Source organism: Hylobates moloch, unplaced genomic scaffold (genome assembly GCF_009828535.3).
Source record: "Hylobates moloch isolate HMO894 unplaced genomic scaffold, HMol_V3 SCAFFOLD_7, whole genome shotgun sequence".
Lineage (NCBI taxonomy): Eukaryota > Metazoa > Chordata > Mammalia > Primates > Hylobatidae > Hylobates > Hylobates moloch.
In genome coordinates this window covers 2,558,595-2,574,201 of record NW_026652282.1, presented here as the reverse complement: position 1 = coordinate 2,574,201, position 15,607 = coordinate 2,558,595, and the positions used below count along the sequence as shown (strand labels likewise).

Here is a 15,607-nt window from a genome sequence, read left to right as displayed (position 1 = left end):
AAGACCTGCAATTATTCTCCTAAGCCCTGTGATGTAATTCAAAATGAGAGGAAACATCTACATTATTATCTATAATAAAAATTGGAAACTTTTCTGTTGTAACAACAACATTAAGCCTGAATAGAAATACTCATGTTTATATGATATTCACTTCAGTCAACATGTGGCAGGAAAATCTGTGATTCCTGTTTTTAGTCATCTTTTCCATGAAACCTGTTTTTAAATAACCATACTAACTGAATGCACTAGTCTGTTCTCATGCTGTTAATAAAGACATACCTGAGACTGGGTAATGTATAAAGAAAATAAATTTAATGGACTCACAGTTCCACATGACTGGGGAGGCCTCACAGTCATGGCGGACGACAAAGAAGAAGCAAAGTCACATCTTATATGGTGGCAGGCAAAAGAATGTGTCCAGGGGAACTGCCATTTTATAAAACCATCAGATTTCATGACACTTATTCATTGTCATGAGAACAGCATGAGAAAAACCCACCCCCATGATTCAGTTACCTCCTACTGGGTCGCTCCCATGACACATGGGAATTATGGGAGCTACAGTTCAAGATGAGATTTGGGTGAGGACACAGCCAAAGCAGATCACTGAACATATCTATTGATATCTCTTGTGTGTGTATTTTTGTTATTGTTGTTCCTTCCAGGGCCCTGGATGAAACTTGGCATCAATGTAGCCATTAATATGGATTAATTCACATGGTCTCTTTTGCATCTTTCTTTCATTGTTCAATTGTTGGAGGAGAGGTTGCTGATTTACAAGCTTCATATTAGGGAGAGTAAAGCTCAGAAACCAAAATTTCATCAGCTAAAATGCTTAGAGAGTTTGTAGCCTAAGGGACCTGTCAGTTAAAGGAGCCATTTGTTGTAAATCTCTGGTTTTAGACAATCAAGTAGCTTGTTCTCTTCATTCACTTTGAACATATATTTAAAGTTAAGTGATCTACCTGAGAGATGACTTCTGAGGAGCAGCGCTCATCTTTAGTATCATGTGTGGCTCTTTCCAAGTTGATGAGCTACCATCATTTTGCTTTCTACAATCAGGAGGCAAAACCCAGTGGTTTAGGTTTGCAGGATTCCTAAAAATATTAATTTTAATTTGCTACAATAAATACCAGGATTCCTGGTGTCAAAAAACTTGCAAAAAATCACACCATTAGAATTTTTTAAGATCACTCTTTATTTACACTTAAGAAGATAGCTTTGCCAGGAAAATGTCTTCCTTCCTTCCTTCCTTCCTTCCTTCCTTCCTTCCTTCCTTCCTTCCTTCCTTCCTCCTGCTCTCCCTCCCTCCTTCCCTCCCTCTCTCCTTCCCTCCCTCCCTCTCCCTGCTCCATCACATCACAGAGCTACAGTGTGCTGCCTGTTCCTTGCCTCCATTCTTATTCACAGGAAAACCTGGCCAGGTGCTGATGAATAAAGAAGACAGATTGATAGTGAGATCTAATTTTCACAGATCAGGCGACTTGGGAAAACAGGTCTTTTTATTTTCAAACACTAACTCTGGGCTCATGGAATTCTGCGTCAGTAAGCCCACATGCGTTTTAAGTCTGATTTATAGAAAACATGATTTGGCCCTCAGAACAGTGTAACCTCCCAACAGATTCATCTTTACCACAGCACAGATAGAGCTGATTAGTCAAGACAGAAGAATTGCAATAGATAAAGGGTTTAATTCCTGCAGAGCTGGCTAAATGGGAGACTGGAGTTTTATTGTTAATCAAATCAGCCTTCCCAAAAATTTGGAGGCTTGGGTTTTTCCAGAATAGTTTGGCAGACAGGGGCTAGGGAATGAGTGCTGCTGATTGGTTGAGGATGCAATGATAGGGGTGTGGAAAACAGCCCTGGTGCACCCAGTCGGCCTCTATGTGGGGACACAGAGGAGTCACTGGTCCTAGTAGGACCAATCAGTTGTCAGAAATGCAAAAAAGCCTGAAAAGACATCTTAAAAGGCCAATCTGTACTATGCTTATTACCTGGGTAATGAAATAACCTGTACATCAAACCCCTGTGACATGCAGTTTACCTACATAATAAACCTACAGGTATACCCCTGAACCTAAAATAAAAGTTTTAAAAAGGCAAATTTTAGCTTCTAGTGATTGGGGAAGTTGCAAATCCTGTGACCTCTAGAATAATGGCTGGTAATCATTCAACTAAGCTTACATCTTAACAGAATTCAGGCCCCTCTCATTCTTTAACCTGGTGGCCTTTCATTAGTTTTACAAAGGCGGCTTAGTTTTAAGAGGGGCTATTATCATTTAAACTACAAATTCAGTTTCTCCCAAAGTTAGCTTGGCCCATGCCCAGGAATGATCAAGAACAGTATGGAGGTTAAAGGCAAGATGGAGTTGGTTAGGTCAGATCTCTTTCACTGTCATAATTGTCTGACTGTTGAAAGTTTTGCAAAGGTGGTTTCAAGATGAAAGGACTATACTCTTGTAAAGAGCATAAAATTGTTGCATTCATGAAACAGGCACTCCCCCTTGTTGATAGTTTAAAAAGAAAAAAATAATAATCCCTGGATGTTGCAATAAATGAAAATTCCATGGCAGAAACTGTGGAAACACCAGCTTCAAAACACCACATTCATTTGTTAAACTTCAGAGATCCATGGATTGTCGTTTCCCTCAGCCAGCCTGTAGGATATTCGGAAGAATTTCAGAACCTCAAAGATCAAACCATCCAGTAGGATGCTGTTAGAAGAACTAAGATTTTTGAAGGCAGGGGATATTCATTAGCCTGCTTTTGGAAAGGTTAAAACACTCTCGTTTTGCTAGGGAGGAAGAGGTTGTGGTGGAAGAAAGGCCAATGATTTACTGCATGTTGAAAATCTTCATGTTCCTCCACAGAAACAAAATAAGTCAACAAGTCATTCTGCAGAATTGAGAAAGAGAGAACAGTGAATGAAGAAAAGACGTGCTGAAGACAGAATCGTTCTGTTAGAAAATTGCTCGTGCCTTAGGAATTAATCACCTCTTTCTTTAATAGGGGAAGAAAGCATTGCCCTATGGTATTATAGGGCACCCAAACTAACATGATTCGTCATTGTCATATAAGGATCTTGTATCTTCCAAGCAAAGCCTGATGCCTTTTATGAACGATCGTGCCAAAGATTTAGTGATGGAGACAGGTGTTGCAGAACATTTTTGGCATGAAGCACTAATTAGTAATTGCTAATTAAATGCGGGGGGAGGCTTGGGTAATGTCTGATCGCACCCACTAATCGTAGCTAATCTCACGTCACATCCCTCTGAACTTTAAAGAAGATCACATTGGTAGGATGTGTCTTAAGTATCCAACCTCGCAGTTGCAACGCTGCCTCTCTTTGAAGCTGCAGGAGACAGTGAGTCCTGATTCACGTTTAGAATTTGGATTGTCATTGTTGAATGAAAATCGTCCTGTGACTTTTTTTGGAGCCAGGCCATTTCTTCCTTTCCAGCTCAGAGCATTTTTCCACAGGTGCTCGGGAAAACTCATGGAAGAGATGCTGGTTGACTCAATTGGTATGCAGCCTCATCCTCTACTCTTTTTGTTTTAAAAGTAGAAGCCGGCGCTCAGTCACTGTTTGGAATGCCGTCAACTTTGGTTAGGGATGTGCTTTGAAGGAATTGTTTTGATGTTATTTTAGGGCTTAAAGCAGCCTGTCTTCATACAAACATGACTGCAGGTGGCCGTAATTATGTACTAAGCATCCCTTGAAGTGAGTGAATGACATGGCTCTTGGAAAAAAGAAATTGTATAGAAGGGGCAAACATCATAGTTGGATAGTTGGGGAAGGCTCAAATGAGGACGTGAAAATGGTTAAAAAAAAAAAAACTTTTTAAAATTCTTTGTCTTTTTGGAAGGCATATCCAGTACAGATTTGGACATAAAGTTGGATTAAAGTTTATGCAATGAATTAAACTTGCAGGATGCCTTAGAAAATATTCTAGTTTTGAATCGGAGTAGGAGAGTGTATGTCTTCCCAAACTTGACTTCAAAACATCAGAGGAAAGCAGTTTTTCCAGGTCAAGCTATTTTTCAATGCAGAAGGAACAAAGAATAAAATAGATTAACTCATAACTTTGCTATCATTAATACCAAAATTGCCATTTTTCAGCTACAAAGGAGAAATTAAGAATTGTGTGGCCTTTAGTAAAATCTAGATCCTTAACTCACAGAATCCTTCTTTTTAAAATAAGGAGGGCCAGCTCCTGATATTTTGGGAACAGTTGGGGAGATGTGAATATTCATTAGCTTTTGGATGAGGTTCAATAATTACAGTTTTTGGATGTAACTAATATTTTTGCTATGTAGGAAAATAGAGGTGCATACTATTTACGAGTGGGATCTAGTGGAGTCTGTAACTTACTTTGTTTCTTAAGCATTAAAAGGAGTTAAAACAAAATGTTAATAACTAATTCAGTGAGAAAAACAGGCACACACTGCCTTTGTATACATGCCCATATTCTTAGACACAGACACACGTGTGCACTTACACCCCCCACCCCCACACTACTGTTTTCCCTGAAAAATTTCTTGTAGGAGTCTGTTGCATTTTTCAAAAAAGAACATGAAAATGTGCACAGAAATGATACCTTGAATCTAGTAAAATTTACGACGTCTTCTGGGATTGCTTCATGTTATTAATATTTTAGATTCATTTTGCCTTCTCTATTAGCCACATATATACCCAAAGATGCCATGGTATCATAACATCAACCTAAACAATAACCATTATTTATATAATTATTTCTGCCACAAATTTTTTTTCTCCTGTTCTTCCTCTAATTGGTAGGGGTGAGGGTTGAGGAGAGAGAGAATGAAGAAGACAAGCTATGAGATATCTTTTCAAATAGCAGAGACGTGTATGCACTTTTTCTATTTGGCCACCAAAAATGTCTTGTGTTCTTTTATAGGGTTTTTAAGTACCGGTGACCAGGCAGCAAAAGGCAACTATGGGCTCCTGGATCAGATTCAAGCACTGCGGTGGATTGAGGAGAATGTGGGAGCCTTTGGTGGGGACCCCAAGAGAGTGACCATCTTTGGCTCGGGGGCCGGGGCCTCCTGTGTCAGCCTGTTGACCCTGTCCCACTACTCAGAAGGTAATAATGGTGCCCCCAGGGTGGGCGGGCAAATGCCCTGAACCAAGAAATGAATGGTCAGAGTTCATATCTCAGATGCATGTCCGGGTTACCAGAAGTCACTCTGGCAACAGAAAATGCCCAAAAGATCAAATGAATCCATCTTCATGTCTTTTAACTCAGCTTTTGTTCCATTTGCTCTGTCACCCAGGCTGGAGTGCAGTGGCACGATCACAGATCATTGCAGCCTCCAACTCCTGGGCTTAAGGCTTCTTCCATCTCAGTCTCCTGAATACCTGGGACTACTGGCTGATTTTTTAAATTTTTTATAGAGAAATGGTCCTGCTATGTTTGCCTGGGCTGGTCTCAAACTCCTGGACTCGAGCGATCCTCCTGCCTTGTCCTCTCAAAGCGCTGGGATGACAGACGTGAGCCACCATGCTTGATCAGCAGTATTTTTCTCCTAATTTAAATGTGTGACAATTAGGTGTTGGTTACAATGATTGGAACAAAATAACTACTTTAGAAGTCCTGACACTTTTGTTTCTTTTGCCATTCTGACTGTATTTGACTATTTGAAATTGTATTAACTTCTAGCTACAACTTAGTAGTATGGAAGAGAGACAGTATGTCGATAAAGGTTGCGGGTGTACAGATTTTGTAACCACCAGGGCTTTTAGCCATATGTTTTTTAAGAAGTCACTTCTCTAATTCATATTAATTCTTGAAATCTTCTGGAAATATTGAAACATGTCTGGTGCATTCATTTAGAAGTAGATTCTACCCAGAGGAATAGTGTCTCTCTCCCTGATGGTCTCCCTCCCTCTCTTGCTCTTCCCCTCCCACTCTTCTCTCTCCCTCTCATCCTCTCTGTCTCTCTCCCTCTCTATATCCTCCTCCCTCTACCTCTCTCCCGCTCCCTCTCTCTCTTGCTCTGTCTCTCACCCTCTCTGTCCCCCTCCTTCCACTGTCTCTCCCCCCTCCCTCTCTCTCTCTCCCTCACACTGTCCCCCCACTCTCTCCCTTTCTCCCCCTCTCTCTCTCTTCCTCTCTCACCTTCTCTCTGTCTCCCCACTCTCTTCCTCACTATCTCCTTTCCTCTCTCCCTTTCCCCCCTCTCCCTCTGTCCCTCTCTCTGTTTCTTTCTCTCTCTCTCTCCCTCCCTTTCTTCTTCTCCTGCAAATATGACTTTCACCAAAGGACCTCCTTCCTGGTCAGGTCAGCATGTAGCGCTAGGAAGTGTCCACAGTTTGCTTTCCCCTCTCCCTTCCTCTCTCTCTCTCTCTCCTGCAAATATGACTTTTAGGAAGGACCTCCTTGCTGGGCCAGTCAGCACAAGGTCCTCTGCTTGTCCCCGTGGGAGCTCCAAACCCTCCCTGGCGCCCTGCTATTAACCTGGAAAAAGCTGATGTTGGCAAAGCGGAGAAAGAGGCAACGGCAAAAACACATGCACATCATGTTACCTCAACCAGACATGCACTTGAACATGTAGTCAGCATAGGCAGCCATACTCAACCAGATGTGCACTTGGACGTCTAAGCAGTAGATGGTTATGCTGCCTAAGTAATGGTCAGCACAGGCAGCCACACCCCTGAGCCCTGCTGGAGTGCCTGAGGCTTTCCCCGGAGGCTCACTCAGCGGATTCCCTGCTGTCCCTTTGTGAAGGCGGCTCCCTGCAGTATCCGATGAGAGACTTCAAAGGGGAGTCCACAGGAATTTGAGGGAATTGGTTCTGGAAGCAGGATCACAAATTCTTGGCTGTGGCCTAAAAGGAAGAGGCAGGAAAATCTGCAGAGCAGATCCAGCCCTGGGTTGCCTGGCCACACGCAAGTGAATATTCCTAATGGCCATCTCAGTCATCAAGACAGCTTTGTAATTTGTTCTGTGTCGTCAGTGGTCTTCAGAATGGCACCACAGTGACTGAACCTGAAGTTCTCAAAACCTTCATGGATTTTTTTTTTTTTTTGCAGGGAGTCTCACTCTGTCTCCCAGGCAGGGGTGCAGTGGCACAATCTTGGCTCACCGCAACATCCACCTCCTGGATTCAAAGCGATTCTCCTGCCTCAGCCTCCCGAGTTGCTGGGATTACAGGCGCCCACCACTGTGCCCGGCTAATTTTTGTATTTTTAGTAGAGATGGGCTTTCACCATGTTGGCCAGGCTAGTCTCGAACTTCCTGACCTCAAGTGGCCCACCCACCTCGACCTCCAGAATGATTATTTTTAAAGTTATCAGCTGGGTATAGTGGCTCATGGCTGTTATCCCAGCACTTTGGGAGGCTGAGCGAGGAGGATGGCTTGAGCCCAGGAGTTTGAGACCAGCCTGGTCAACATAGCGAGACCCCGTTTGTACAAAAATAAAAATAAGGACCACCTGGGCCTGGTGGCGCATGCTTGTGGTCCCAGTTACTTGGGAGGCTGAGGTAGGAGGATCTCTTGAACCAGGGATGTTGAGGCTGCAGTGAGCTGTGAGGTTCCACTCCAGCCTGGGTGACAGAGTGAGACCCTGTCTCAACATACATACATACATACATACATACATACATACATACATACATACAATTAAAAAGTATCTTTCTTTAGAGTAACTGCAGGACTTTCTTCACTTCCAGCACTGTCTGGACAAGTTTCTGGATCGCTGTGCTCCTCAATGTCTTCATTAGCAAGATAGGACAGATGAGAGTTTCCTAAAATCCTCCAAACTCTGAATTCCTTGAGTTTTTAGTTCATAATGTTTTGCCCATGAGACCAAATGGCCTTTGATCTCTTACTAGTGCTAATAAGAGGAAAGGCTCATATTTGTATTAACTTTATTTCAAAAACAGGATAAGTGAAGAATCTGATGAACCATTTGGTAGAGAGATTTCTATGGCATTTTTGAAAATACCTAGATTTTCACTTTTCTCAATTGATATAATCACAATTGTAGATTTAGAAAGCAGTCAGAACCAACTTCAGGAGTAATCAAACACATGTAAGCCACATTCATTGGAGGGAGGTGTTAATTATTTAAGTCAACAGGTTGGAAATTATTATACCTTTGCATCGGTCATTTCTGCAAGGCATGCTTCTAAACAGCCCATCAATATAATCAAGAATTAGGAAAAATACAAGCCAGGCACTGCGGCTCCTGCCTATCTATCATCCCAGCAATTTGGGAGGCCGAGATGGGCAGATTGCTTGAGTCCAGGAGTTCAAGACCAGCCTGGACAACACGGCGAAACCCTGTCTCTACAAAAAAGAGACACATCTGTAGTCCCAGCTACTTGGGAGGCTGAGGTGGAAGGATCATTTGAGCCTGGAAGGCAGAGGCTCCAGTGAGCTGAGATCCCGCCACTGCACTCCAGCCTGGGTAGCAGAGTGATATCTTGTCTGAAATAAAAATAAAAACAGCCAGACTGTTTGCCTTAGGAATTCCTTGCCTGGTTATGTGGTCTAATAAAGACAAATTACACGTGGAAAGTGGTAGTTTTATGAAGATGTTCACCCCAGTATTAGTATCGTAGCAAAGAATGAAATGAAAAGCTACAAGGTCAAAAGGAGAGGAAAACTATAATGAACCATATGTATTTACTCAAAATAATAATAATTTAAGAATTTACCTAAGATACACATCAGCTGGAAAACAGTGTAGACAGCTATATAAATATTGGGCTCAGCTATGCGAAACAGACATTTGAATGGGGGGAAAGAGTTAAGAATTATGTGAACTCCTAGCATACTCATTACGCTAAGGTGAATTGTGTTTAAAGTATGAATTCCGGGTGATTTTTTTCATTATCCAACTATTTTAGTCTTATCAGGAGTTCTGTTACTTCCCTAACATACAAATAAATGTTTTGTGTATGTTACTTATATATACACTACTGCCTAAATTATTGCCAGTAGTTATGAGAAGGGCGGGAAAGGAACTTCTCACAGCATTTTTTCCAATTCTGAATGTTTTAACTAATGAATCCAATAGAATACATATTGACTTTCTTTTTTGTTTTTTTTTTTTTTGAACATTTTAAAATAATCTTCAGAGCCAAGCACTCAAGTCAATACTTGCACATTTCTGACAGAAACATTCCCAAGATGGCTTTGATGACATACTGGTCAAAGCCATATTGGTTTCAAGTTGCAGTCCTGTGTGTCATCTTTGGGCAATCCTCCAGTCTTTAAAATCACATCTTCCTGATGACAATCATATTTTCCTCGTATTTGATTGCTTCTGTGACCTCAAAAATCGACAGGGCATGAACTTCTGGACTCACAGCTGAATGCCTTATTCTTTAGTGCCTGACTCGGGCTGGGATTCACGGGAATGGCAGGAAGTGATTGTAAATGGAATGCTGATTTTTACAGCGCACCTCTCTTGTCCTGTCGTGGTTAAAAATACAGATTTTATACTTCTGGACATCCGTGTAGTAGACTGAACTCATGGAGAATTTTAAGCTACACAGAATTTTACTACTAAAATTGCCCATGCTTTTTCAAGTTTCTCAGCAAGTGGAGCATTTTTTATATGTGGCAAAATAAAATATACACATCTCTGAGTTTCCAATGGATGTAGTTTTGAAAGAAGTGACTTAAAAAAATACTCCTTACTTAGGCACCCAGTTGAGGATTTCTTTAAGCATAGCTAACTCAATGTATTTATTTTAATTGCCAATATCTTCATTAGACTCAAGGTAGAAGTAGAAATGTGCTCCTGAATTAGCACTCTGAAGTTGATTCCAGTGGATTTCTTTTTTTCCCATAATGAAGAGATACCTAGTTTTGCTTGTGAGACAAGAGGGCCTTTGACCTTTTACTAGCTTACAACATTTCTTTTCTTGGAAATGGGGAATGCAGTTGCTCTTGGAGTTTCTATATATGGCATCTGGAGGCAAGGAAGCAAAAACGACACTAAATTGTGGAAGGAAAAAGAAATCACATGTATTTTACCAGTGCAGGAAAAGTGGCAATGTGGTTTCATTTCCTTAAACTCGTGTGTGTGTGCGTGCGTATGTGTGTGTGTGCGTGCGCGCGTGCGTGTGTGTGTGTGTATAGAATAACATTCCCTAAAATGAATGTTCAGGAGGAGGGGGGAAGGGGGAATGGAAATGAAAATGGGTAAAAGGGCCCCTGACAGAGCTGAATGCTACTACATCCAGAAACTCACATGTCTGAGAGACAATCACAGCCTTCATTGCTCAGTAAAAGCTGCATTTCTGTCCTGCGGGTTTTCATTTGCATGTCCACAATTTTGCACCTGCAGGTCTCTTCCAGAAGGCCATCATTCAGAGCGGCACCGCCCTGTCCAGCTGGGCAGTGAACTACCAGCCGGCCAAGTACACTCGGATATTGGCAGACAAGGTCGGCTGCAACATGCTGGACACTACGGACATGGTAGAATGCCTGCGGAACAAGAACTACAAGGAGCTCATCCAGCAGACCATCACCCCGGCCACCTACCACATAGCCTTCGGGCCGGTGATTGACGGCGACGTCATCCCAGACGACCCCCAGATCCTGATGGAGCAAGGCGAGTTCCTCAACTACGACATCATGCTGGGCGTCAACCAAGGGGAAGGCTTGAAGTTCGTGGACGGCATCGTGGATAACGAGGACGGTGTGACGCCCAACGACTTTGACTTCTCTGTGTCCAACTTCGTGGACAACCTTTACGGCTACCCTGAAGGGAAAGACACTTTGCGGGAGACTATCAAGTTCATGTACACAGACTGGGCCGATAAGGAAAACCCGGAGACGCGGCGGAAAACCCTGGTGGCTCTCTTTACTGACCATCAGTGGGTGGCCCCCGCCGTGGCCACCGCCGACCTGCACGCGCAGTACGGCTCCCCCACCTACTTCTATGCCTTCTATCATCACTGCCAAAGCGAAATGAAGCCCAGCTGGGCGGATTCGGCCCATGGCGATGAGGTCCCCTACGTCTTCGGCATCCCCATGATCGGTCCCACCGAGCTCTTCAGTTGTAACTTTTCCAAGAACGACGTCATGCTCAGCGCCGTGGTCATGACCTACTGGACGAACTTCGCCAAAACTGGGTACGTTCTTCTTCGTGTTGGGGTATCACTGTCCTCGCCACTTGTTTGGGTCCTCAATATAGGTGTTGCTTCTACTGCCACGTGCAGGAGCACACACGCATACACACACATACACATGCATGCACACATATACACACAGACACATGCTTACACACACAGCGGTAGCAGGCAGCTTCTCCCCCAACATCTATGGCAACTCATTTTTTTCTTTACTCCTAAAGTGTTGTAGGAGTAAAACACTTAACTGTCAAACCAGATTTTTACTAGAGTTCTAATTGCCCATTGGGAATTCCAGAGTTCCTACCTGCAGGTGCAGGACTCATACATATATGATGGTTCTGTTAACAGCTGATTAAACAGTTTTGTTTTTGTCTTTGTTTTAGACACACAGTCTCACTCTGTGGCCCACACTGGAGGGCAGCGGCGCAACGATAGCTCACTACAGCCTTGAACTCCTAGGCTCAAGCCATCCTCCTGCCTCAGCCTCCTGAGTAGCTGGGACTACAAGTGCCTGCCACCATGCCTGGCTAATTATTTATTTATTTATTTATTTTTTTTGGTAGAAAGAGGGTCTCACTCTGTTGCCTAGGCTGGAGTGTAGTGGCGCAATCATAGCTCACTGACGCCTCGAGCTCATGGGTTCATGTGATCCTCCCATCTCAGCCTCTTGAGTAGCTGGGACTACAGGCGTGCACCACCATGCCCTTACATGGATTTTTGTAGACACAGGGTTTGCTATGTTGCCCAGGCTTTTCTCAAACTCCTGGGCTCAAGGGATCCTCCCACATCAGCCTTCTGAATAGCTGGGACTACAGGTGCACACCACCTTACTCAGCTAATTTTATTTTGTTAGACACAGGGTTTTGCTGTGTCACCCGAGCTGGTCTCAAACTCTTGGGCTCAAGCGATCTTCCCACCTCAACCTCCAAAAGTGCTGAGATTACAGGTGTGAGCCATCACACCAGCCCTGATTACAGAGTTTTAAGTCTAATTTCAACCATATATCTTTTGTTAATTTGTGAGGATATCACAGCACATGTACCACTTGGGGAATGTCTTGATTGCCTGGCCATAGGAATGAAAACAAATACCATAATAATTCTAAAGAAATATAAATATATATTCCTATATATATTTTATGTCTATATAAAAATATAGATGTTCCCATTTGTATAATATGTAGTACATTTATATTTGTATTTGTATATATATACACACAAATATATTTGTATATACAAATACAAATAAATATACTATATATACAAATACAATATATATACAAATATATATATACACACAAATATATGTTTGCATTTTCTTTGCTATATACATAGCTATAGAGAGAGAGAGAGCAAATGAAAATATATGATATTTATATCATATTGCTATATGGCATGCATATATAAACACACACACACACACACACACATATACATGTGTATCTCACCGGAAAGCTCATTTTTGTTGGCCTAAATATAGTAGAAAATATAAAATATACAAAAAGCACATATACAACAGAGTCTGCCAATATTCTGCTGAGTGGATTCTCTGCAAACCATGGGAGAAAAGAACCCAAAACATCCTAAATAGCTCCAAACATTGTGGCATCTTTTCATTTTCTCTTGTCTAATAATATAACTGTGGAAATGAATGGGGTGTCATTCTGTTCTACTAGTGTGTGCCTCCATCATCACCCTGAGCCTCTTTACACTGAAGGAGAGAGAGAGATGTGTCTGTCGCCCAGGGAGGTAAATCTTCCCATGCGGAATGAGGCTCTGAGACTGCAGTGGCCCTGCCACACATGAGTTATGCACAGTAATCCTTAGAAGATCTGGAGATGCTGGTGGTTTCAATGCCTACGTGTTTAGCAGCTGGCATACTGTACAAAGATTCCAAAGTGGTTTGGGTAGGGAGTGGTTTGAGAATGTTCTGTGCCCTTGGCAAAAGTACAGCACGTTTTTGGAGTGGAAAAGGTGTCACCTGGATACCACCTTTCAATAATCAGACTTCGTAGATTTGGTCTGAGAAAGGCTACCCAGAGGAGAAGGGAGGAGGGACCCACATTTGGTGCACATGCTTGTCTATCACTCAAAGGTTCTTTTTGTGTGAAGAAATGATTGAAATCAAATTAATACTTTTTTTAAAGTAAACCTTGTTTATTAGTTTGTTGGGGCTGCTGTTATCAGAGTATCAGAAACTGTATGGCTGTGCTGGGTGCAGTGGCTCATGCTTGTAACCCCAGCACTTTGGGAGGCTGAGGCAGGAGGATCGCCTGAGGAGGCCAAGAGTTTAAGACCAGCCTAGGCAACATAGTGAGAGTCCGTCTCTACAAAACAAATGAAAAAATTTAGCCGTGCATGGGAGCGTATGCCGAGAGTCTCAGCTTCTCAGGAGGCTGAGGCAGAGGGATCACTTGAGCACAGGAGGTCAAGGCTGTAGTGGGCCATGTTTGCACCACTGCACTCCATCCAACCTGGGTGACAGACCGAAACCTTTGTCTTTAAAAAAAAAAAAAAAAACAAAAAAGCACAAAAAAACGCTGTGTCTTATAACAACAGAAATGTATTGGTTCACACTTTCTAAGGCCAGAAGTTGCAAGTGAAGGTGCTTGCAGGGCCAAGTTCCCTCCAGAAGCTGTAGTGGGGGGGGGGGTATTTCCTTGCTCCTTCTTAGTTACTGGAGTTTGGGTACAGTCTTTGGCATTCCTCCCTTGCAGGTGCACCATCCCACTCTGTGTCTTTGTCATCTTACGGCCTCCCTGTGTGTCTCTGACTCCACATGGCCGTCTTCATACAAGAGCATCTGCCAAGGTGCATTAGAAGCTCACCCTACTCCAATATGACCTCAACTTAACATAAATAATCGTATCTGCAGTTACCCTATTTCCAAATAAGCTCACATACTGAGGTACTGGGGTTATGACTTCAGCGTATCTTAATTTATGGGGAGATGGTATTCAATCTCTAATACCCTGTGAAATCAGGGCCAGGCTCTCTTTTGTGACAGCACTAAGATAGGCGGTGTCTGCTATTGCAGAGAATTTCATCCTCTTGAAGCCTAAAGACTTCCCTGAGAGTTTCCCAACATGGCTATACTCATTCAATCTTCACTACATTGGCATCCAAATGTATTATTACCGACTTGGTCTGTAAACACTCTCTTTACTTACTTTCATTAAAAACGTATGCTTTTTCTTTTCCTCCTTACACATGATTTGAAAATAAACTTTATGTGATTATCTTAAGTGGAAAGCTAGAATCATTCCTCATACATTTTCTAGAACCATTAAAACAATAGTGAAATCTAAATAATGCTGTTAAATTCTCATTAGCTCTTCCTGACTCTCAAAGGCTATGAGACTGAGGCTGGCTCTTTCATTATTTTTTAAAAAAAAAAAGGAAAAAAGACAGAAAAAGATAAAGGAAGTTAATTCGTTCCATGAGGTGATCGTTATCACTGCTGATACCAAATGGATGCTTTTACCAAGACATCACGAAGGTCTGAGAGAGCCGTGAGAATACCACAGTGATCTCTGTTATTGAGTGCTTTTTAATGCCACGAATCTGTTTCTTAAAATCACGTGGCTTAGAGCCTGTGATTTCCACCCTGCATTTAGGGAATACATTCACGTTGCCATTCATGGTCTGTGTTGAGGGTGCTTCTAGCTTTCATGAAGGCCCTGACATGGCTGGAAGAGATGAGGAAGGAATAACTGCTAGAACTTGGAGAGACGCTCTGATGCTACTGAAATCAAAAGCTGCAGGTAGAGAGAGTTCATTGAGGTACCCAGAGCTCGAATGTCAGTCCGTCTGAAGCCTCTATTTTTGTTTCTTCTGCCCATGGATAGACATCCCTGAAATAACACTGAGTGTATTAATGCAGTGAGCTCTTTTAATTCATTGGAAAGGTATTAGAATGACTCAAATGATTCCTCAAGGAAGTTACTCAGAACTTACATCTCATGTGAAATGCAACGTGTGGATTCAAATACAAATAGTTTAAGTGATCACACCTCCATGGCAGCCCCATAAAAGAAGGAAATGGCGAATTTCGCTGTCGGGCGCAGTCTGGTGAGCTAGGTATTCGTCAGTGGATGACAAGGACTTCATTTGCAGTTGGTAGTTATTTGTTTATTGTAAATTGGGTGGCGGCCCGATCACTCCAGGGCAGAGAAGGAGTCCCTGGTCACCAGGTGCAGAGAATGAACCAAACTGATGCCCGCAAGGAGAAAGTATGGGATGCACCTTATCTGTTGTTATCGTGTGAGCTGCCACGTTTAACGCCATTCTGCAGAGCACACACTCAGACGATGACTCACAGAACAGGAGGGCATATTTCTGCATACCATCACTGTTCCCTTCCAGCACTGGAGGTGGCAGGAGGAAACAAGAATAGCTCCCAGCGTGTCTGTCACTACACAGTGCCATGGAGAAAGGATCCCATTGTGCCAGGACATGCTTCACCACTCTCAGTGGGCGTTATGTCGAGCGTTC

General features: G+C 42.7%; 1 protein-coding gene across 4 annotated transcripts in view; it reads left to right on the top strand.

Moving 5' to 3' along the window:
* The window catches only part of NLGN4X (neuroligin 4 X-linked), a 357,157-nt gene that overhangs the window by 331,304 nt on the left and 10,246 nt on the right, over window positions 1-15,607 (top strand). For all 4 annotated transcript variants that reach the window (XM_032756537.2, XM_032756538.2, XM_032756539.2 and 1 more), the window contains 2 exons: window positions 4,920-5,105; window positions 10,325-11,114. In XM_032756537.2, the coding sequence (XP_032612428.1) occupies window positions 4,920-5,105; window positions 10,325-11,114 (976 nt within the window). The remainder of the gene's footprint in view (window positions 1-4,919; window positions 5,106-10,324; window positions 11,115-15,607) is intronic.